The 25265-nt window shown below is 40.2% G+C and overlaps 1 protein-coding gene across 1 annotated transcript in view; it reads right to left on the bottom strand.

The window, feature by feature from the left end:
• Window positions 1–293: 293 nt before the first annotated feature.
• The window catches only part of slc30a6 (solute carrier family 30 member 6), a 97990-nt gene continuing 73018 nt past the window's right edge, over window positions 294–25265 (bottom strand). Inside the window, exons 11-15 of the mRNA XM_085799257.1 lie at window positions 15320–15439; window positions 13232–13334; window positions 12594–12641; window positions 11802–11870; window positions 294–2194 (exon numbers count right to left, since the gene is read on the bottom strand). Of these exons, the coding sequence (XP_085655383.1) occupies window positions 1541–2194; window positions 11802–11870; window positions 12594–12641; window positions 13232–13334; window positions 15320–15439 (994 nt within the window). The 3' untranslated portion in view covers window positions 294–1540. The remainder of the gene's footprint in view (window positions 2195–11801; window positions 11871–12593; window positions 12642–13231; window positions 13335–15319; window positions 15440–25265) is intronic.

The following is a 25265-nucleotide window of genomic DNA, read 5'->3' as shown; positions in this document are numbered from 1 at the left end:
AAGCTGTAATTTACGGTTTCAAAAGCCTGCCTGGAAGGCAGCATTAGCCAAAACCACCGGATCGCTTACTTCTGCTTTAAGTCAGTGAAGGTTCAGCAATTGGACCTTTAAGTTTTCTCTTTGCTTGCTGCCATGGACTGAACGTCAGGTGTTTTTGTGCAGCAACTTAAAACCTCCGCTGGTCTTCAGGAGTCCTGGTCCTGGTTCTGGTTCTGGAGCCACATGAATAAACAACAAGGCTGAAAACAAAACAACACACAAAACACACAACAAATAATGAAACCGACTCAGTCTTGTGTTTGTGAAGCTTCAGAGAAACTTCAGCAGCGTCTTTAATCGTCTCGTCTGAGTTTCAGCTCGTTGTGGGTCAGACGCTTTTATAACATAAATAAAAACTGTTCCTGTCTCTGCTGCCGTCACACGACGTCGTCCAACAAAACACATCTTCATGTTTATGTTTAACACAAAAGCAGAAAACAAAGGAACAGAAAAGAGGGAGAGAGTCGAAGAGCGCCAGTCTTTTCAAAATAAGACGTCAACTCAAAGTTTAGGGAAAAATTCTGACACAAATGATTCATTATCTTAAAAAAACAGACTGAAAATGATAAGAAATCAAAAGTATTCAGGTATTAAATGTGTAAATAAAGATAAAAATACAGAATGTTGATGTTGAAAATTTAATTTAAATCACAAATATGAGAGATTTAAAACCAGGAAGAAGATTTTAATTTTCAGATTAAAGGACTTGTGTTTAAGTTGAAATTCTTTTCTCTTTTCCTCCTTTAAAAAGTGAAACTGGATCTTTTTTATTTTCTCTCTCTCCAGGAATGTGAAACGTCACCCGACACCTGTTAACCCTTCAAAATAAAAGTCCGAACACATGTGCATGTTACAGCCTCAGTTTCCCATCATGCACCACTCCCGTTGGTCCCGGCCGCTAAAACAACGATATCACACTGCAAAAAAACTCTACATCTTTCCAAGAATATTTGTCTTATTTCTTGTCAAAATGTCTCATTTCTAGTCAAAACTAATCTCTTTCCACTTTAAATAAGACTCATCACCTAAAAATTAACTTGTTTTTAGATCATTTTCACTTGTTTCGAACTAATTTTCACTTGTTTCGAACTAATTTTCACTTGTTTCGAACTAATTTTCACTTGAAATAAGTAGAAAAATCTGCCAGTGAAAGCAAGTTTTTTGTGCTTGTAATAAGAAAGCAAAACTTGCTCCACTATCAGATTTTTCTACTTATTTCAAGTGAAAATCTGCTTGAAAGAAGTGAAAAGTGTCTAAAAACAAGCTACTTTTTAAATGTGATGAGTCTTATTTGAAGTAAAATTTGATTTATTTTGACTAGAAATGACATTTTGACTAGAAATAAGACAAATATTCTTGGTGAGATTTTGAGTTTTTGCAGTGTTATCTCAGTTTCTACAGTCACACAACAGAATCAACTTCCTCCTCTGACATCATCGGGGCTGCTGCAGCGTCCAATCAGAGTTCACGTGTCCGGACGGTATCCAGACTGACTCATCGTTCAGGGTCGGTACGGTCGGTACTGTGACGACAGAGGGTTGTTGGCGCCGAACGGCATCATCGGTGCCGCCGCCGAGCTTCCCAACGCAGTCCTGTAACCGTGCACGCCCACGCCGGTCCCAAACCCCTGCACGCCGAGTCCGCCGGGCCGCGCCAAGCCCTGGTTCAACATCCCAGCGTAGGGCGACGCTCCGTAGCCGAGTCCTAAGTTGCTGCCGCTGCCACCGTACGGCCGGTGAGCGTGGTGGTGACCCGGGGCGGGGAGCATCACCGGCGCCACATTCCTCCCCGGCGTGTCGAAGGAGAACTCCGGGGGCGGACCGCCGCTGGGTTTGGACGGCGTCGAGGTCAAAGGGTCGAACTCTCCCCCCGACATCAGCAGCGGAGGGAAAGAAGCAGCAGCAGCGGAGGAGGAGGAGGAGAAGTGGTGGGCCGCGTAGCCTTCGGCGCCGTGGCCCAGAGCGGCGGCGGACGGTGAGGAGGAGGAGGAGGAGGAGAGCGTCCCCCCCGTCCCCGTGAGCAGCGGCCGCGTCCAGTCGTCCTTGAAGATCTGCACCGTCAGCGTGGAGACGAGCGGCAGCAGCCGGTTGGTGACGTGCGCCAGGACCAGCTGCTCGTTGGCGTCGCGGCGGATACGCACGTGGGCCGAGCCGGCCTGAAACAGAGAGGGAGGAGGGAGGGTTAAAACATCAGGAATCTTGAAGTTAATTTTAACACCTTTTTAAGACTTTTTCAAGACCTTCTCAATATTTTTCAATACCTCCACTACCGCCACTTCAAGCTGTAACCATTTACATCAGTGACACTTTTAACGTACTAACAGTTTTAGGGCGTATTCACACCAGGCTCGTTTGGTCCGCTTAAAACGGACTTTTCCTCTGGTGCGGACTTTTTGGGGAGGTGTGAATACAAACCAGCGGACTCTGGTGCGGATCAAACAAGTGAACCGAGACCACCTCTGCAGCTGGGACTCGGTCCACTTGTTTGATCTGCACCAGAGTCCCAAACGAACCCTGGTGCGGTTCGCGTACAGTGTGAATGCAAACCGAACCTTTCCCGAACCAAATGCAAAATCCAAGCGCCTTTTTGGATTCAACAGGTTTCCGTTGTTGTCAGAAAATTTGGAAATTATCAACAATGAGCCGTGGGTCAACATGGAGCACAGATAGACACGCTGCCTCCTTGATATCTGGTCAGTGGAAAACATTTATCAGATGCTGGAGAGGACGCACCCGTCGCCGTTAAAGAGGAACTAAACCCCTAAACCACTTTTTTCTGCTGAAAACAAATGTATTTGGGTATAAGGTAGTGTTGTCAGTTGATTCTGGTCCAACTTTTGACATTTTAGTCAAAATATTTCAATTTGGTGTATTTTGTAGTAAAAATGTAGAGTGACTGCCCTCTATGGGTTGAAACACGGCTATTACAATCGAATTTTTCTATTGGCTGAGATGGAGGCAGATGACGTTTTGGAGGCAGCTTTCGTCACCGGCCACCAGCTCCCCGACCAATCAGCACCGGCTGCTGCCTGCCGCTAACGGTTGCTAGGCACTCTAGCTGCTCTGCTGCGGCTAACGGTTGCTAGGCACTCTAGCTGCTCTGCTGCGGCTAACGGCTGCTAACAGCTGCCTGAACGGGAATCGTTATTGCGGCCGGCGCTAACGAGCCGTTAACGAGTTAACGAGCCGGCGGATCAGCTGTAGATGCTGTGTCACGGCTCTGGCGTCCTCTCCTGGTAGTGTCCACGCTACTAGTGCTGTTAGAGTAGCTCGTTAGTAGCTCGTTAGCGCTAGCAGAAGTGTCGATGTGTGTTTATTACTTTTTTTTCTCTTTTGTGTGATTTCGCGGGTGTGAATGGGGCGCGGGGGGGGGGGGGTCGGAGAGTACTCCTGGAGTCCCGCCCATGATCAAGGCATTTTTTGAATTTCAAGCTTAGAGCACGTCATCCAAAACTGAGGGGTTTAGTTCCCCTTTAAGGATCTTTTTTTTTTTTTTTTTTTTTTTAACTGATAGCCTAACAGAAAGTCGTTATCCGATTAATAACCGTTAATAGAAATAAATGTGACTAGGCTTAAATGACGATCGGCACGCGGCATCCTGAGAGAATGATTATGTTTTTTTGTTTGTTTTTTGCTGTGCCGTCCTTTTTTTCTTTTTTTTTTTTAGCGCACCATCCTTCAGACTAGGGGTGTCAACATCTACACGTGTAAACGGGTACAAATCATAAGCCGTTTACACTTCTTTTTTCCCCCTCCTCGTTCATTTCTCACCAATATATAGGCTATAGTATTTTTAGGGGTGATAATGTTGCCTGAAAGCTTCAGATAATAATGGACTGCGTGTCAGTCCCCCCTCACTTTATCTCTATCTTTATCTATTATCTTTATAATGGGGGCGGGACTAGATAAGCTTTTGCTTCTCCCGCTTTTCCCTTTCGGCCATGTATTGTATTATTTGATGATGAAGTGTGATGATGATGATTTAAATTGACATGCCCGAAATAAACAAATTGATTGATTGATCTCCACGTAGCCTACCGGTCTCTCTCCAGCTGTCCTTTCAAAATAAAGGCCGGGAAAAAAAAAAAAAACACCGACTCCTCCAGCCTGTACTGCGAAGGAGGCTCAACATCGCCAGGCTTTGTGTTCATGTTCTAGCTTAACAAAACCTTAAGCCCCGGCCCGAGTTAACACGGTAGGTTACGAAGCTGGTTATCAACTTGCTCCTGACGCGAGGAGCGTAGGTATTCCCTCATCTTAACATCTGCAGGCGGAGACGCTTGGAGAGAAAGTAAACAGCAGCGGATCAGCTGATCTCTCCGTACAAACGCAGACAGGCGGCCGCCTCAAAATTTATAACGCAGAAAAAACCCTGGTCTGAGTAGGCTACGCTAATCATTTTTATCCAATGACTGAGCGACTGTGGGACACACGTGCTTTTGTTTACAAAGTTGATCCACTTGTGAAAAAATGCAATGTGAATACAAACCGCACCAAGTAAAAAAAAATTTTGTCCGCACCAAAGCAAGTGAACTATCGGACTTTCCTGGTGTGAATACGCCCTTAGTTTGTGATAAAGACTGTAGACCACTATGATATAACAGAATTCAAAATAGGCTGGGATAATAAATCAAAGGCAAAGTTTATCAAAAAAAAAAAAAAAAAAACATTGCTCCACTCAAAAAACAAAAACAACAATCTTCTTTTCTTTTTTATGTACCGGTTCATCTTTGTTTTTTAATAAAATGAATAAATTCACACACTTCCGCAATGTTTTTTAGGGCTCAAACTCTTGGACAGCTAATTCAGAAAAAATACCTTCAAAATCTAAGACTTTATAAAGCTGTGGAAAGTCTTTTTAATACTTTTTAAGGGTCTTAATTTTCTCAAAATTGATTTATCACCTTTTAATACTTTTCAAGACCCCGCAGATACCCTGGATAAATAAACTGAGCGACAGTGAAGTTTTGGAGACAAATCTGGAGACAACACTGCAAAAACTGAAATATCTTAACAAGAATATTTGTCTTATTTCTAGTCAAAACAAATCTCATTCTACTTGAAATAAGACTCATCACATAAAAAGTAGCTTGTTTTTAGACACTTTTTACTTCTTTCAAGCTGATTTTCACTTAAAATAATCTGGTAGTGGAGCAAGTTTTTCTTTCTTATTACAAGCACAAAAAACTTGAGTATAAAAATAGGTCATAAAATGGGGCATAAAAATGCTGCTTCGCCGTGCTTTTTGTAGTTCATTTTGGGGACATTGAGCAGGCCAGCACCAGATGATCTGAGAGTCCGGGTTGGAGTATATTCAGATAAGCAGTCGGAAAGGTAGGAGGGGGCGAGGCCATGTAACGTTTTAAAAACCAGCAAGAGAATTTTTAAATTTAGAGGGAAATACAGAGACTGCTTGATGAAAAACTGTCCCTGAAGGCAACGTCGTGCATCAGTGGTTTTGCATGAATTTCCCTCTAAAACAACTCTGTCTGGTAACGTTGTGTTATTATCTCATAGCGTGGTGAATGTGCAGCTCACAACTTGTCCACCAGAGCGTTGTGGAGTTGTTGGATTGTGTATTTGATGAGTTTGATGATGAGGGAAACCAAAGAAATCCCATAATGAGCCTCCGTAGCGTAGCTCTGAGCAGCTCACGGCTCTGCTCTGCCGTTCTAAAAACAGCTTGCACCGACAATTAAAGGTAACGAACGTACTGCTATGACTATAGGGATTATGGCAATGGGTCAATCTGCCAAAATGTTGAACTATCCCTTTAACATAAGAAGCATTAGACATTCTAATCTGGTTTGGGGGGAGATTGACAGCTCAGTGTGTAAATGATCAAATGAAGATGAAGAAGAGACGGTGACGTTTCGCTGCTTCAGCCTGAAACACTAACGGAGGATTCACTGTCCTGGTTTCCTAATTTTACCGCCCTCATGGGGACGTTCAGTCCTCAGAGGACACACTGTACACACACACACACACACACACAGACACACACACACACACACACACTGAGCCCCCCCCCCCGTAGGGCAGAAGTGCAGTCAGAGGGGTCAAATCAGTTTGGACAGCTGCTCTGTTAGCGGTGGGACAACAACCAACAGTTGTGTAACAGCTGCAGCATCAGTGACAACAACATAAACAACAACATCGACAACGTAAATAAACACAACTATAAGACGAGGGATCAAGACGAACGCCGCCCCGCGGACGTAAAAAATATGGATTTAGGACGATAATACATAAACTCCTAGCAGCACCAGACTCCTACACAGACTGAGAGTTACCACAGGAGCTCAAAGCAGAAGTAAGGTGAATATTTGTGTTAATATAAGTCTTAAATAGTTGTATCTTCCGACAGCAATCACTAATATAGACCAAATCTCCTTGTTGTTTACATTCTACTTCCGGGTAGAAAACCAGCACGTAATTTGAATGAGATCAATAGTAACGAACGAGAGTTTAGCTATATATCACATTTTTCACGCCCTATCACCGTTTAGACAAATCTGAAATGATTGAAGAAACATTACTATTTCTGTGTGTGTGTTTTGTGTTGCTATGTGTTGTATTTATTCAGTTTGGGGGAATCACGGTGTCTAGAAAGCATCAGTGGCTCAGCTGACAGGGACAGCTAACGGTAGCTAAGCTAACGGTAGCTAAGCTAACGGCGGTAGCTAAGCTAACACCAGGACGTCAGCTGTTAAAACCCTCCCGTTGTGGGACACGACATGAAACTACTCCAGTTAGCTCAGTCATGTTGGAACTCAGATATCCGCTGGAGAAAATATTTTTTCATGGAGCGTTTATTGAGTCACTGAGTTATTAAAGTTAAACAGGTAGCTAACCGTTAGCCCGGCTAATCTATGATAACCATGACTAATTACAAAAATGTGCACACGTAAATAGTAATGTTTGTCCAGTCATTGGTTTTATAAACTTTACAAACATCAGGTTAGTCTAAACGGCGATATAGTGACATGAAAAATGAGATATATATAGTGAAACTCTCGTCCGTCACTATTGTTCTCATGCTGGTTTTCTACCCGGAAGTAGTTGTAAACAACAAGGAGATTCGTCCTATAGAGTGTTTGGTCTGAAACACGGGTCTGTCAGTCACTCTGCTCTGCTCTGAGCCCAGGAGAAAACTGTCCTTGTATCCTACAACCTTTATCCAATGAGGAGAGAGAACGGCATAAAGGGGCGGTCCTCTCTGTGTGTGCAGCCAAGGGATGCGCCTGAATGTGGTGACGTAGGGACGAGGGCGGGGACTGCTAACTCCATCGTCTGACAGGAAGTTAAGTTAGCCAAAACCACCGGATCGCTTACTTCTGCTTTAACATTGCTCCGGTTTTTGAACAGAAAAACTCCTTAGAGATGACCCGACGTAAAATGACGAGGAGACCCGGAGCTGATTCAGCTCGGAGGAAATGATCTGGTTAAACCACACAGTGTCGGGGCGGTGCGTGGCGCAGTGGTTAAAGCGGCCGCCCCATGTAGAGGCTACAGTCCTCAATGCAGGAATCCCGCGTCGGGCAGACCTTTCCTGCATGTCATTCCCCCTCTCTCTGCCTCCCCCTTTGCTGTCTATCTCACTATGTACTATCAAACATGGGCGTCGCACCCGTGGGGGATGGGGGTGTTTCGACACCCCCACTTTAGGAAAATAATTTCATCCCCCCCACATTTTCCAAAGATAAACCCGTGCCGTGCCGCGAAAGTGTAGTGGAAAAGCGCCACAGACGGACTTTGGTTACGTGCCAGTCGGAGCTTCTGTCACTCACCGGTGACTGAAAGTGAACAATATTGAGAAATGACGAGAAAGAAGAAGGAGGCAGAGATGCCAAAAAGGAAGAGGCATCTTTTTCAAGTCAAGTTGTCATGTACCGGTGAGTGAATGCAGAGGAGGCCGGCTCTACGCCCCCTCAAGCTCACTCTGTTGGCGATCTAAGGTGGGCTCAGGGCAATTATATCTTTTCGAGAGTTTTCAATCCAGCCGTGAAGTGCAGTTTTTTTTTTTTCCAGGAGCGTCGTAGCGGTAAATCCACCGTGATAACTCCGTGATATTGATTAAATATTGGTATATTAAATATCGGCTAATCAGATGCCCCGATTTCTTCTTCTTTTGTTTTTTGACGGTAGCATCCAATCAGGAGCAGCCAAAGATCAACTTGAGGCAAGATAGTTTTCTGCCAGAATTTAAAGGAAAGGAATAGCCAAATAATCATCCATGGCCAAAATAAAGAAAAAATAAATATTACACACAACCTTGAAAGGCCCTATGTCTTGTTTCAGACAGGAACTGCTTCAAGGCAAAAGTGGCTGGATTGAGGAAAGTGAGCCGAGAAAATAAAATTAATTCATATTTTGTTGTCTGTTGGAATTGTTTTCTCCTGATAGCCAAGGCCTGGGACAACCATATACCTATTTAAAGTTGGAAAAGCCTCTTCTTGTTGATCTGTGTGTTTTTTAAAATAAATATTTTTGAAATTCAATTTCCGTTCTTTGGAACACCCCCACATTTAAAATCACTGCTCCACCCCTGCTATCAAATAAAGGCCAAAAAAAAAAACGCCAAAAAAATATGCTTAAAAAAAAACCAAACAAACAATGGAGCCGACGGCCGTAGATCCTCTAACAGACGCCGGTCTGCTGGACCGGACCGGGTCTGGCTCCAGGTCTGAGTCGATAAAAGCCCCAGAGGTCTCCGTTAGAAGTCGGGTCTGAACGGGATTGAACAAAACCTCTCAAAGCCCCCGATCGCCTGTTTGAACCCTGTCTAAGCTGCTTCATTTCTGATGAAAATTAAACAGCGACCCAGTCCGACCCGCAGGTGTTGGAGCCGCCGGACCCACGAGCTCTCTCTCTCTCTCTCTTTCTTTCTCTCTCACGCTCACACACACACACACACACACACACAAGGGATATGGCTTCTTGTTTTGACCATAGTATTTTTTTTTTTTTCTTTTTCTTGTATGCTGTTCAAAATAAATTGTATGAAATCAAAATACAATTATTATATAATTTTATAATCCTCTGAGTCAGCGTTTTATGGCAAATAATCATAGATGACAAAGACAAAGTAAAGAATCGGGACCAACAGTTATTTGGGGACGATTTCGGGACGGTGGTCAAAAAAAGTTCATCTGGAGATACAGTATAAGAGCAGAATCTGAATCTTAAAGGGATAGTTCAACATTTTGGCAAATTGGCCCATGTTTTAGAGGGAAATTCATGCAAAACCACTGATGCGTGTTGCCTTCAGGGACAGTTTTTCATCAACAGTCTCTGTATTTCCCTCTAAAACAACTCTGTGTGGTAACGTTGTGTTATTATCTCATAGCGTGGTGAATGTGCAGCTCACAACTTGTCCACCAGAGCGTTGTGGAGTTGTTGGATTGTGTATTTGATGAGTTTGATGAGGGAAACCAAGAAATCCCATAATGAGCCTCCGTAGCGTAGCTCTGAGCAGCTCACGGCTCTGCTCCACCGTTCTAAAAACAGCTTGCACCGACAATCAAAGGTAACAAACCTATACTGCTATGACTATAGGGATTATGGCAATGGGCCAGTTTGACAAAATGTTGAACTAACCCTGTAAAAAAAAGAAAAAAAAAGGGCTCATATTTTGAAAAACATCAAGTGTTTCACTAACGAGGAGCAGACAACGATTCTACAGCAACATGAAGGATTTAAAGATCTAATCCAGACAGAAAGAAACACTACAGTGTCAGTGCTGCTGACTGTGACAATCACAGCTCTCCGTTTCACCCACAGGTAAAGGATCTTTATTTTATTTTATTAGATTTGATTTGACCTATTTTTTGGATCATTTTTGTGTGTTTTTATTGATTGTGATGATCAATAACAATAAAACAATCCCACTATTGATCCCAACCCAGCTCTGATCAGTGTGTGTGTGTGTGTGTGTGTGTGTGTTGCGTTTAAACGCGCTCCGTAAACCAGACGACCTCAGAGTCTGTGGTGAATCTGTGTGAACTGATGATCAACGATCATTTACTGTTAATCTGCTGATCATCGATTATGAAAGAAGCTCCGACACCAGAGTTAATTAGTGATGTAAGTGTGTGTGTGTGTGTGTGTGTGTATGTGTATGTGTATGTGTGTGTGTGTGTAACAGGATGGACACACACAATCCACATAATCATCTCATGACACAGGAAGTGTTTCATGTATTGGGATTTTCTTTCCTAGATTGAACCTTTAATCATTTGTTTTCCATCCTGTCTGAGTGTGTGTGTGTGTGTCTGTGTGTGTGTGTGTGTCTGTGTGTGTGTGTGTGTGTGTGTGTGTGTGTGTGTGTGTGGACCTCAGCCGCCCTGAGAGCCAGCTGCTGCGTTTGTTTGTTTGCAGTCGCGCCGCCGACAACATGAGAGACACAGACGACGACAACAACAAGAATTTAACACGAGAGATTCCCTCCAAAAACTAGAGAGAGAGAGAGAGAGAGAGAGAGAAGGATGAAGAAAGAAAGAGAGAGAAGGATGGAGGGAGAGAGCGTTTCTCCGCATGAACAACTTGTTCCTTCTTCTCGTCTGAGTGAACTAATGTCTGCAGATCATCAACATGAAGAACGACCGACAGAGACGGAGAGAGAGAGAGAGAGAGGGATGATGGAGGAGGAGGAGGAGGAGGAGGAGAGTAAAACAAACAGAGACAAACAAAACAAAACAAAACAAAACAAACAAACAAACATAGGTTTTGTTTTGTTGTGATGCTTCTCTCCTCCGTCACCAGACGAGGGCTGGGTACCGACCGAAATGCTTCGGTAGTAAGAGTACCAAAACCTGCCTCGTCTTTCAGTACCGAGAGGTTCATCACGTGATCAAGACATGTACACTTTTTACGTCCTGTCCGGGGCGTCTGTTTTTTTTTTTTTTTTTAAAGGTATAATACGTAGGAATTCCCCCCATCTAGCGGTGCGGTTGCATATCTGAACGTATTCTTGATGTTGCATTCAGGTGAAATGGGGCAGACGTCAGACAGACAACAGACGCTGCATGTAACAGGATAAACAAGCGTCTATGTGAACAAGTGGCCTGACAATATGTTGTCATGGTGATGTGGTATTGTTTTACCGTCTTTCTCTGGTGGAGTAAAATGACATCCGGTTGGTTTGCCGACGGCCGTCTGCCTGACTGCACCTGAATGCAACACCAGTGCCTCCGTCCTTCCTCACACTACACAGTGGTGACAGTTTTAACAGGCCGAGCCCACAGCTCCGCTCAGTTTCCGTGGTTACCTACGGTCACGATGCAACATGGCCGCCTCGGTTCGGTGCGTCGCCCACTTATGTATTTGTAACGACTTGTAACAACTCATTCTAAGGAACCAGAAAGCTTTACTTTGGATGCAGCTGTGATTCACCTTCAGTGAAATACAGATTTATGAAGCAATATTTGATTTTTGCTAATAAAAAGCCAAATAAGTTACATACTGGGGCTTTAAATAAAATTTTCAGGTTGCAAAATTCATCTAAATAAAGTGACTGTAATTTAGTTGTGACACATGCCAGGATGATCTACCTGCTGGTTGGAACAGAAAAATACAACTAAAGATTTGTACCGTGATGTGTAATGTAATTATCATTTTTTTTAGAACTGATATTATAAAATTGGTTCAGGAAGTAAAGGTATCGGTATCAACCCAGCCCTATCACCAGCAGATGAACGCCTCCACACTCACGCACACATTCAACTGTTTTTACTGTATGTTGAACGGGGTCTTTGAACGCACCAGAGAGCCGAAGCCGACGGTCCAGAAGTGTTCGTTACGGACCTCCAGCACGCCGTCCAGCGTCGACACCTGATTGGACACAACAACACAACACAGCAACAATCAATCAGCCAATCAGAAGGTTTATATTACTGTGTATAGACCAAATCTCCTTGTTGTTTACATTCTACTTCCAGGTAGAAAACCAGCACGTAATTTGAATGGGATCAATAGTAACGAATGAGAGTTTAGCTATATATATCATATTTTTCACGCCCTATCACCGTTTAGACAAATCTGAAATGATTGAAGAAACATTACTATTTCTGTGTGTGTGTTTTGTGTTGCTATGTGTTGTATTTATTCAGTTTGGGGGAAACACAGTGTCTAGAAAGCATCAGTGGCTCAGCTGACAGGGACAGCTAACGGTAGCTAAGCTAACGGCGGTAGCAAAGCTAACGGCAGCTAAGCTAACGACTAAATATTTTTTCATGGAGCGTTTATTGAGTCACTGAGTTATTAAAGTTAAACAGGTAGCTAACCGTTAGCCCGGCTAATCTCTGATAACCATGACTAATTACAAAAATGTGCACATGTAAATAGTAATGTTTGTCCAATGATTGGTTTTATAAACTTTACAAACATCAGATTAGTCTAAACGGCGATATAGTAACATGAAAAATTAGATATATATAGCGAAACTCTCGTCCGTCACTATTGTTCTCATGCTGGTTTTCTACCAGGAAGTAGTAAACAACAAGGAGATTCGTCCTATAGTTTATATATTATGACATCACAGGTGTTGGTACTCACCTCTCTCAGCAGCTTGTCCAGCTGACCGATGACGTGAGAGGGCGTGGTCTGACGACAGGAAACCAATGGTTACACTTTCTGCTTACTGGTTAGTTACAACAACAACAGGGTTCCTACAGCTTAAGACTTTTAAAGACGCTTTTAAAGCCACTTGAAAAGAAATTTAAGACAGACTTCACAATAAACACAAATGCAAAAAAATAACAAAATACGTCACCACATCTATTACATACTGTAGGGTTAGGGACAATTTTACCCACTTTCCTATGTGGTCCAAGGTTAAAGTGACTGCTACATGAATGATTGGGGGGAGTGACATCATTTAACAGCTGTGTAGTTGTGGAGAGGAGATGATAAACTAAAAAGGACACGTTTGCTTGTTCGTATGTTTCCATCCAAAGTGATTCAAATAACTGGGAAATGATGCGCATTAAAAGAAATTTTCTGAGTTCTGTGTGTTTCCATTAAAAAGTACGGACTTTGGTGAAAACTACAAACTCGCGCGTTTTCCACAGCTGTCCTTTCAAAATAAATGCATAAAAAGTCCAGAAAAAAAAGATTTGAGACTAATTACAATCATAAAATCCCACTTACCAAGTGTTAACATTTTTAAGATGTTTGAAAAATTGGGTTCTCACCTGCAGCAGAACCTTCCCGCTGTAGACGCTCATGGGATACATGGTGCCGAAGGTCATGAGGGCGATGGCCACGGCCGACGCTGTGTCCACCGCGTTGTAGTTACTGAACACACACACACACACGGGGAAGAAGATAAATACAGTGGTGGAAAAAAGTTTAAAAAATGACCAAATAATGAACATTTCTTATGTACTGTATTTTTATGGAACAATCAATTCTAAGTTTTTAATAGCTTTTTTTAGGATTTGTTTAGTATTTTGGTTGTGACTGGACTAAAAGAAATGGATTGGATTGGTTCCATAAAAATAAATACATAAGAAATTTTGAGTATTGGGTCATTTTGGTACCAGTGATCCACTAATGAAGGTCGTGCTTTTTATTAAAAGACACAATTTTTTTTGTTTTTGTTGGGGAAAAAAGTGGTACAATTTCTCCAGAAACGTTTAAACATGTCTAGAAAGAAGTGGTAAAAATTCTTCTTCCAACCAAATCTCGCGCGATTTGCACTGACGCAAATTTGAACGGACCAGGAAGAGCAGTGAAGGTTAAAATATAGACTTATTTAATTTTTTTCGGAACAATTTCTCATGTTGGAGCTGTGTGGAGGTATTAGGATGTTTTCTGGTGTGTCTTTTTGGAAAAGAGCTCCATTCTCAACCGTCATATGGACATGCAGTGCTGCACGGAGCCCCGCTGTAACTCGGAGAAGCCACGGAGGACTCTGAAACTTCTCCCAGTCCTTACAGCTGAAATACACTGGGAACGGCCGCGACGCGAAACGTACGTCGCGCGACAGCCGCAGCAGCTCGCGCCCATTCAGTCAATGGAAGCTCCTCCACCGGCCATGTGAGCGACGTGCACTCCAGCGGCCGTCGCGCGGCGTTTCTCTTCTTTTTCGGGCCGAGTCTATTTTATTTCCTCGTCGCGTGGCTACGCGGCCCTCCAACAGGTAGAAAACTACAGAGAACGGTGTATAAAACGAATATATTACGTTTAAAAGTGATTAAAATAAATGTCTCATGTACCAGAGGCAAAGCCAGTAGCAGTGCAACATTATGGGGTTTGTTTTTTTTACATTGTGGATCCATGATCGTGTTAATTGATACCATTTAATATAGTCTGCACTTGCAAACCCTACATAGTCAGCAAATTACCTGTGAAAAAGGTACTGTCAATCCATTTTAACAGGAAGGATGTAAAAATGTGTTGAGATGCATAAAGTGCACTCATTTACTGCAGCTTGACAAGGTGAAGCCGACAGCTGCAACAACAAACAGTGAAGCCGTGTCGCGTCGCGTCCGTGCCTGGTGTAGCAGTTAAAAAACTCCGCTCCGCCCCGCTCACGTATCGTGTTGCAGGCGTTCCCAGTGTATTCCTGGCGTTAGTCCACATGAGGGGGAGTAGATAATGAGTGAAATTTCAATTTTGGGTGAACTATCCCTTTAAGGATCCCACTTTGAGAACCATTGATATAAAGCCAGCACAATTGAAAGTTCTTCAGTGACAAAAATGGCTAAAACAAGGAACCTAACGCAGGAAACAGGAAGTGCAGATGCCGTCCTTCACTCTGCAGGAATACCCCCTCTACAGGTTATTATTATAATAATAATAACCTGTAGAGGGGGCGTGGCCTAGTGAGCGGCGGCTCATTTGCATTTAAAGGGACAGGCACTGAAACCAGCCGTTGTGAACAGAGCTGTGATGTCTGAATGAGTCTCCTCCTTTAAGCTACAGATTGAAGCTAACGGACGACATGTGATGTGATCCAAAGAGCAGAAGAAGTGAAACACTCGAGGTTTGACCGGAGGAAACTATGATGTAATGACAGCGTGATGTCATCATGTGACCGCGTGTCGTTGTCATCGTTTTCCAGGATTTAAATCCTCCACTCTGTCTTTATCGTCGTCTTCGATCTCTCTGATTCACTGTCTCTGCTCGTCTATTTCTTTTAATTTTTTCCCGCAGATAAAGATCAGGACGGTTTAAAAATTCCAGCTGGGATGGAAACGCCGTGACGTGACATCACCGGGCTGGTGCATTGTGGGATTGAGACTTGATTGAGCTGCAGGGACGTGAATGAATCTTACTTGATCTCTATGAGCATGTAGGTGATGCAGAGGGACAGAGCTCCGGCCATGTTGATCAGGACGAACGGGTTCATACGAGGCAGCAGCACGGCGCTGAGGCCCGGGACGATCCCACACAGACTGCACACAAAACACACCAAGAACAACATTTCACAGTTAAATCAAAAATAGAGACATTTTGCAAAAAAAGAAGAAGAAAAGAAAACACAAAGTTGTTTTAAATTCAACTTGTGCAACATGTTTTAACCAAAGAAATAAAGACATTCAAGGAAAATGTCCAATGATTATTTATGAATCGCAAACCAATACATAAAAAACAACGCCCTTTAGTTTACAGGCCATTAAATACGTACTAATAGCCAAGAAATAACAATTAAATGCATCATAATGTCTAGAAATAGCCCAGTAATATCGGTCAATTACAAGGACTTGTGGCCTTTCCCAAAAAATTCAAAGCATGAAAAGCAGGTGTAATCTTTTGCCTTTATGAAAAACATGACATTACTATGTAATTGACCGTTATTTCAAGGCTATTTCTTGACATTACTACGAAATGTATTGCTATTTTTTTGGCTATTTCCTGATATTATGACGCAATTACTACATTACTACGCAATTAATTGTTATTTCTTGGCCATTTCTTGACATTATCACGTAATTAGCGGCCTGTAAATTAAAGGGTTACCAAAACAACTATTGTCAATTAATAAAAGGTCAGAACAGAAGAAGCAGATAATTATAAAGATATATATAAATCTGCTGCTTTATTCAAATGTAACTTTTATTCCACATGAGCCCAATGTATTTAAATATCTGCTCCAATAGAAACACGACAACTACTAAAGTTCCTTCAGAATAAAGGGAGATGATTTTGTTAAAGCTCCTTCAGAATAAAGGTAGATGTTTCTATTAAAGCTCCTTTAGAATAAAGGTAGATGTTTCTATTAAAGCTCCTTCAGTATAAAGATAGATGTTTCTATTAAAGCTCTTTCAGAATAAAGGGAGATGATTTTGTTATAGCTCCTTCAGAATAAAGGTAGAAGTTTGTGTTAAAAACAAAACAACTTTTGTCAAATAATAAAAGGTCAGAAGCAGCAGATAATTTAATAAAAAGTCCAGCTGTCAACATTGAATCCTAATTAATAACACGTTAATTACACATTAATAAAACATTTCTTATTTGTTCTAAATGAAACTTAGGGATATTATTTTTTATAATGGACAAATCTGCTGCTTTATTCAAATGTAACTTTATTCCACATGAGCCCAATGTGTTTAAATATCTGCTCCAATAGAAACGCTGATTCAACCTGTGGGTCAGAGGTCAGAGGTCAGAGGTCGGTGTCACAGATCTGGATGCGATCTGAACTCGGCTCAGGATGAATCGTGTGTTTGTTTGTCTTTGGGATTGAGCTCTTTAACCCGATCACTGCGCTCTAATGGACTTTAGGGGCCTGGACTGGAGCTGATGGGATCAGGGATGTTTTCACTGGTCCGAGGTTTCCGCTCCACCAGGACATCGTAAAAAACTTCAGGTTTCTTATATGTGGATGTCTTATAATGTGATACATTTGTTTGGATTTTTTAATCTCATTCTTTATAAGACAATTCAGAGGATGTCTACACCAAAAACTGACCCAACACCTGGATCATTAACCCTGTATCTTAATTCAATAAAATGTAATTGATAAGAAAAAAACTAAAAATTAGACTTTAGGATATACGACCAATAACAAAAAAAAAGGTAAATAATCAAAGTCAGCTAAAAAAAAAGAAAAAAAAAAAGAAGATAATCAATCAATAGGCATTACTATAGATAGATACTATAGATTATACTAAATATTTTAATTGTTTGGTTGACATTAGGGCTGAAATGATGAGCTTTGGGAAACTGACGGCAAAAACGCATCAATAATTGATTAAAAAACAGAACAGAATCAATCAAAACAATGATTAGCGGCTCTAAATCGATGCAAGCCGATCAATCTGAACTGGTTCTGAAGGATTTTTTATTTTATTTTGTGTTAAATACTATTTAATGTTTTCTTTTCTTCCATCCTCTTATGATTTTCTTGAACATCCAAATCAGTAAAGCTGATATTTACAGATTTTCTGCCTCCTGTTAAAACAGATATTTCCCACAATCCTCTCTTTCCTGATGTTGCGGCAATAATCCGCCTTAAGAACAGATTTTACATTAAATATAAGATGAAAGATGATCCTTCCTGCGTCAGAGTTTTACAATGTGAGCAGAGAAAACTGCTGCACAGTCATCCAATAACAATTTACTGCAAATGGCTTGAAAATATTAACTTTGTACATTACAAAATTATTATTGAGGATGGATTGTTTATTGCTAATTTCTATATTTTGATGTTTGTGTTGAAGCTCCTTCAAAATAAAGGTAGATGTTTATATTAAAGCTCTTTCAGAATAAAGGTAGATGTTTCTATTAAAGCTCCTTCAGAATAAAGGTAGATGTTTGTGTTAAAGCTCCTTCAGAATAAAGGTTGATGTTTGTGTTAAAGCTCCTTCAGAATAAAGGTAGAGGTTTGTATTAAAGCTCCTTCAGAATAAAGGTAGATATTTGTGTTAAAGCTCCTTCAGAATAAAGGTAGATGTTTCTATTAAAGCTCCTTCAGAATAAAGGTAGATGTTTCTATTAAAGCTCCTTCAGAATAAAGGTAGATGTTTCTATTAAAGCTCCTTCAGAATAAAGGTAGATATTTGTGTTAAAGCTCCTTCAGAATAAAGGTAGATGTTTCTATTAAAGCTCCTTCAGAATAAAGGTAGATGTTTCTATTAAAGCTCCTTCAGAATAAAGGTAGATGTTTGTATTAAAGCTCCTTCAGAATAAAGGTAGATGTTTGTATTAAAGCTCCTTCAGAATAAAGGTAGATGTTTGTATTAAAGCTCCTTCAGAATAAAGGTAGATGTTTGTATTAAAGCTCCTTCAGAATAAAGGTAGATGTTTGTATTAAAGCTCCTTCAGAATAAAGGTAGATGTTTCTATTAAAGCTCCTTCAGAATAAAAGTAGATGTTTGTGTTAAAGCTCCTTCAGAATAAAAGTAGATGTTTGTATTAAAGTTCTTTCAGAATAAAGGTAGATGTTTTTGTTAAAGCTCCTACTATACAGTTGAACAACGTTTTATTGTGAAGGTCTGTGGTCACATGATGTCAGTGATGATTTTCCTTTTGGCTTCACTTGGCTGAATAAAGGAAACTGTGGTGGTGACTAAGTCCTGGACCAATTAGTGAGAGTCATTAAGACGGACAGCAGAGACAGACAGACAGGGCCGGTGATGTCATCAGAGGCAGACAGAGGCGGTGATGTCATCAGAGACAGACCCTGCAGCGGTGAAACGACTGGGCTCCAATGACACGTTCATTAACACGATCTAATAACATTAAGATTAAACAACTCTCTTTATCTGTGTCAATAACCTCATAACTATGCATCTCAAAGGAAAGGAAAGGAAGGAAGAAAGAAAGAAAGAAAGAAAGAAAGAAAGAAAGAAAGAAAGAAAGAAAGAAAGAAAGAAAGGAAGGAAGAAAGAAAGAAAGACAGAAAGAAAGAAAGAAAGAAAGAAAGGAAGAAAGACAGACAGAAAGAAATAAAGAAAGACAGAGAGAAAGGAAGGAAGAAAGAAAGACAGAAAGGAAGAAAGAAAGAAATAAAGAAAGACAGAAAGAAAGAAAGACAGAAAGAAAGACAGAAAGGAAGGAAGAAAGAAAGACAGAAAGAAAGACAGAAAGGAAGGAAGAAAGAAAGAAAGAAAGAAAGAAAGACAGAAAGGAAGGAAGGAAGAAAGAAAGACAGAAAGGAAGGAAGAAAGAAAGACAGAAAGGAAGGAAGAAAGAAAGAAAGACAGAAAGGAAGGAAGGAAGAAAGAAAGACAGAAAGGAAGGAAGGAAGGAAGACAGAAAGAAAGAAAGAAAGAAAGAAAGTAAGGAAGAAAGAAAGAAAGAAAGAAAGACAGAAAGGAAGGAAGAAAGAAAGAAAGGAAGGAAGAAAGAAAGACAGAAAGGAAGGAAGAAAGAAAGACAGAAAGGAAGGAAGAAAGAAAGAAAGACAGAAAGGAAGGAAGAAAGAAATAAATAAAGAAAGAAAGAAAGACAGAAAGGAAGGAAGAAAGAAAGACAGAAAGGAAGGAAGGAAGGAAGAAAGAAAGAAAGAAAGAAAGGAAGGAAGAAAGAAAGGAAGAAAGAAAGACAGAAAGGAAGAAAGAAAGATTTTTTTTTTTTAAACCAAACTTTAATTATCAGTCCATACTATGTCACACAACTCTATCAAAATCAATCACACACTTGCGACAGAGAAAACCAGGAAGAAAGAAAGACAGAAAGGAAGGAAGAAAGAAAGACAGAAAGGAAGGAAGAAAGAAAGAGAGAAAGAAAGAAAGAAAGAAAGAAAGAAAGAAAGAAAGAAAGAAAGAAAGAAAGAAAGAAAGGAAAAAGAGACATTGGGGGAGTCGAGGACGAGGTTGGGCGATCCCTGCGATCCCATAATCCTCCACTGATGCATTGATATAATTTGACATGTGACCTTGTGTGTGTGTGTGTGTGTGTTTGTTTGTGTGTGTGTGTTAATCCAGACACGTTGCAGACAGAGAGCGAGGGATTAAAGCGGAGAGCAAACAAACACTTGATACTCTGTTGGCTCCACACTGGACACACACACTGTGACAACATCAACACAACATAACACAACAATTACATTACATTAAAGCAACGTCCTTATCGTCTCATTTTGTAGCTTAAAAAATGAAAGTTAAAATCAACTGTGACCTGCAGTCGCTTCATTAGTCTGATTTTATTCTATTTTACAGTTTTACATTCTTCTATTTTATTACTTTCTTCTCTCTTATAGACCGAATCGCCTTGTTGTTTACATTCTACTTCCGGGTAGAAAACCAGCACGTAATTTGAATGAGATCAATAGTAACAAACGAGAGTTTAGCTATATATCATATTTTTCACGCCCTATCACCGTTTAGACAAATCTGAAATGATTGAAGAAACATTATTATTTCTGTGTGTGTGTTTTGTGTTGCTATGTGTTGTATTTATTCAGTTTGGGGGGATCACGGTGTCTAGAAAGCATCAGTGGCTCAGCTGACAGGGACAGCTGACGGTAGCTAAGCTAACGGTTGTAGCTAAGCTAACGGTGGTAGCTAAGCTAATGGCGGTAGCTAAGCTAACGGTAGCTAAGCTAATGGCGGTAGCTAAGCTAACAGCAGGACGTCAGCTGTTAAAACCCTCCCGTTGTGGGACACGACATGAAACTACTCCAGTTAGCTCAGTCATGTTGGAACTCAGATATCCGCTGGAGAAAATATTTTTTCATGGAGCGTTTATTGAGTCACTGAGTTATTAAAGTTAAACAGGTAGCTAACCGTTAGCCCGGCTAATCTATGATAACCATGACTAATTACAAAAATGTGCAGACAGAAATAGTAATGTTTGTCCAATCATTGGTTTTATAGACTTTACAAACATCAGATTAGTCTAAACGGCGATATAGTAACATGAAAAATTAGATATATATAGCGAAACTCTCGTCCGTCACTATTGTTCTCATGCTGGTTTTCTACCCGGAAGTAGTTGTAAACAACAAGGCGATTCGTCCTATTGTTATCTTTCTTTTGAGTGTTTTTCATATTTTGCCCTATATTTCTATCCTGCATTTTATTTTATTGTTGTTAAAAGTTGTTATTTTTTCCTATTGCTATATTTTATTGTTGTTTTTAATCTTTATGCATTAGTCTCCATGTGATTCTTCTTCTTGTTTCACCTCTTATACTTTTTCAATCAAAATGTAAAGCACTTTGAACGGCATTTATTTGCTTTGAAAGGTGCTATACTGTATGTGTGGTGGCCTGGGAAAACCCTTCACATTGTGGGATTTTGACATTTTCATTTTTTTTTTTTTTTAATATTTCCATAAACTAGAGGTTTTCAGCTATTCATAACTGTTTGAATAACTGAGATAGCCCTTTCAGATCAAAAGTTTAAGGGCATTTTAATCTATTATGACCAAAAAACTGAAAAATGAGTACGTGGTACGGGAACAGATGCTATAAACCGAGCGTAGCATGGACGCTTGCACATCAAAAACATGCCAGTATTATAACTTCTGAACCGGTTATGATAAAGACGAGCTGTAAAAAAGCATCCGAATAGCGGTATTCTCTGCTTTCCGATGGTCCTTGAACGGTGCCTCTACGATAACAACGGACCTCCTCCTGTGGCTCAGCTGAAAATGAAATGCTATTTGCCATATTAACATAAAAATAAGTACTTTCCGTTTTGTTTTCTTAAAATATTTATTCACCACGATGTAGTAGGAAGTTCAAAGTACCAGGATCACACAAAATATTAGGGCTGGGACGATACGCTTTTCTCCCGATTCGATTCTTCTACGGTTTTTTGGATGGCGATTCGATTTAAATTGCGATTCTACGATATTGCCGATTCTCTCTATGATTTTTAGTCTTTAGCATTTTTAACATTTATCTGCACACAAATATTGTAGGAGCCTATAAATGAACATACTCCATTATAAAGTGAACTTAAACCCTTTTCAAAACCTGGACTCTCTGTATGTAAAAAAGGCTAACAAATGCACATTGCACAATATATAAAAATTAAAAAAAAAAAAAAAGATTTTTGAAATAAAAAATCGATTTAAAAATCGTCAAAAAGGATATTGCGATATTTATGTGAATCGATTTTTTCTCCCACCCCTACAAAATATCAAACGTAACTTTTCCACCTATTTTGGCTATTTGCCACAATAGGACGAATCTCCTTGTTGTTTACAACTACTTCCGGGTAGAAAACCAGCATGAGAACAATAGTGACGGACGAGAGTTTCACTATATATATCTAATTTTTCATGTCACTATATCGCCGTTTAGACTAACCTGATGTTTGTAAAGTTTATAAAACCAATGATTGGACAAACATTACTATTTATGTGTGCACATTTTTGTAATTAGTCATGGTTATCATAGATTAGCCGGGCTAACGGTTAGCCACCTGTTGAACTTTAATATCTCAGTGACTCAATAAACGCTCCATGAAAAAATATTTTCTCCAGCGGATATCTGAGTTCCAACATGACTGAGCTAACTGGAGTAGTTTCATGTCGTGTCCCACAACGGGAGGGTTTTAACAGCTGACGTCCTGGTGTTAGCTTAGCTACCGCCATTAGCTTAGCTACCGCCATTAGCTTAGCTACCGCCGTTAGCTTAGCTACCGTCAGCTGTCCCTGTCAGCTGAGCCACTGATGCTTTCTAGACACTGTGATTCCCCCAAACTGAATAAATACAACACATAGCAACACAAAACACACACACAGAAATAGTAATGTTTCTTCAATCATTTCAGATTTGTCTAAACGGTGATAGGGCGTGAAAAATATGATATATAGCTAAACTCTCGTTCGTTACTATTGATCTCATTCAAATTACAGCTGGTTTTCTACCCGGAAGTAGAATGTAAACAACAAGGAGATTCGGTCTATAGAAGGTCAGACGGGTTTTCCCCGGCCGTCACACATAGAAATAAAATTTGATTGATTTAATTCAACGTGAAGAATCTGAATCTGCGAACAATTCAAATCTCATCAACTTTTTCCTTTTTTTTTTTTTTTTAAATTTTATTTTAATATCTGTGTCTCTTCTCCCCACTGGCAACTTTCATCCACACACACACGCACACCCAGACAGACACACACACACTGGGAGCTGAGGCTTGTGGCTGGTGAGGCTGACAGAGCAGCAGCTTTATATAACAGCCCAGACCCTGCAGAGGTTAAGTGGGGACAGGTCATTACAACACACACACACACACAGTCAAGGAAAAACACACTGGAAATTGTGCACGTGCACGTCGTACACACACACACACATGCAGATGAGCGTCTGCAAGACACACACACACACACACATCATGCTTATATGGAGGCATACAGGGCATTCTCTCTCTTACACACTCACACACACAGACACACACACACACACACACACAGACACACACAGACACACACGCAGTCAAAGAGTGGAAACTAGGCTGGGACGTCCTGTTCATTTCTGCAGCTCTCGGCCAATCAGAGCGCAGCGCTGCAGCACGAGTCTCCCGGCCGTCTCTCCCTGAAGTAACCTGCACCGACTGAGCTGCTGACTCCCACTGTGTGTGTCTGTCTGTGTCTGTAACACACACACACACACACTGGGATGTAATATTTATTATCGCAGCAGCAGCAGCAGCAGCAGCAGCAGCAGTCGACACCGAGCATCAGTCTGCTCCGGCTCGTCTGGCTCTACGCGTTACCACGACAACGCGGAGGCTGAGAGAAGGAGGAGAGGGAGTCGATCTCTTTTTTTCAGATTGGTTTAGTTTTTAATTTGATGATTTATCTCCTCCAGTTTGTTTAGTTTTAGTTTATTCATTCGTTTCATTCATTGAAAAAAGAAAAGAAAAATAAGAATAAGGCAACAACTCAGAATTGTCTCATACAGATTGTTTTCAGGGTGAATCACTCGTTCGTGGATGAAAGTGAGAAAATAAAGCGTCAAACACAAGTTGAAATGTTGAATTATGTCTGAACTCTGAAAAATCTTACCAAGAATATTTGGCTTATTTCTAGTCAAAACAAATCTCATTTTACTTAAAATAAGACTCATCACATTAAAAAGCAGCTTGTTTTTAGACACTTTTTACTTCTTTCAAGCAGATTTTCACTTGAAATAAGTAGAAAAATCTGATAGTGGAGCAAGTTTTTCTTTCTTATTACACAAACAGCACAAAAAACTTGCTTTCACTGGCAGATTTTTCTACTTATTTCAAGTGAAAATTAGTTTGAAACAAGTGAAAATGATCTAAAAACAAGTAAATTTTTAGATGATGAGTCTTATTTTAAGTGGAAAGAGATTAGTTTTGACTAGAAATGAGACATTTTGACAAGAAATAAGACAAATATTCTTGGAAAGATTTTGAGTTTTTGCAGTGTAACGCTGATGTTACTAATGTGAAATGTCCTTTTTAAAATAAATAAATGCACTTCACAGAATCGTCTCATACAGATCGTTGTTTTCAGGGTGAATCACTCGTCGTTTCGTGGATGAAAGTGAGAAAATAAAGCGTCAAACACAAGTTGAAATGTTGAATTGTGTCGTTTTGTTCAGTTTTATGTGAAATAAGACGAATAAAAGAAGTGTTTTATTCATACTGGAGCCACGCGTTACCACTACAACGCGGAGGCTGAGAGAAGGAGGAGAGGGAGTCGATCTCTTTTATCAGATTCTGGTTTAGTTTTTAATTTGATGCATTTATTTTTATACATATATCCTGTCTCCTCCAGTTAGTTTAGTTTTAGTTAATTTATTTGTTTCATTAATTGAAAAAAGAAAAGAAAAATAAGAATAATGCAACAACTCCTGAATGAATGAGGCAGAAAGAAGCGTCTCTACCTTTTTTTTTTCAAGAAATCCTTTCACAAATGAGATAACATGTGTATCCAAGCTCAATATTGTGTCTGCTTTTATGTCTGTTCTTCTGTGTTTCATGTCTTTGCAATAAATAAAGTATGTGACTGCGGATGAAAAATACCAACGGTGCATTTACATAGTTACCAAGAATATTTGTCTTATTTCTAGTCAAAACGTCATTTCTAGTCAGAATAAATCTCATTATACTTAAAATAAGACTCATCACATTAAAAAAGTAGCTTGTTTTTAGACATTTTTTACTTTATTCAAGCATATTTTCACTTGAAATAAGTAGAAAAGTTAATTTTTAGGTGATGAGTCTTATTTTAAGTGGAAAGAGATGAGTTTAGACTAGAAATGAGACATTTTGACAAGAAATAAGACAAATATTCTTGGAAAGATTTTGAGTTTTTGCAGTGTAACGCTGATGTTATTAATGTGAAATGTCCTT

The sequence above is a fragment of the Trachurus japonicus genome, chromosome 15, assembly GCF_045865225.1.
Source record: "Trachurus japonicus isolate A0001 chromosome 15, Traja_1.0".
Taxonomy (NCBI): domain Eukaryota; kingdom Metazoa; phylum Chordata; class Actinopteri; order Carangiformes; family Carangidae; genus Trachurus; species Trachurus japonicus.
Note: the sequence above shows the minus strand (reverse complement) of the source record. Positions and strands in the feature narration are given on the sequence as shown.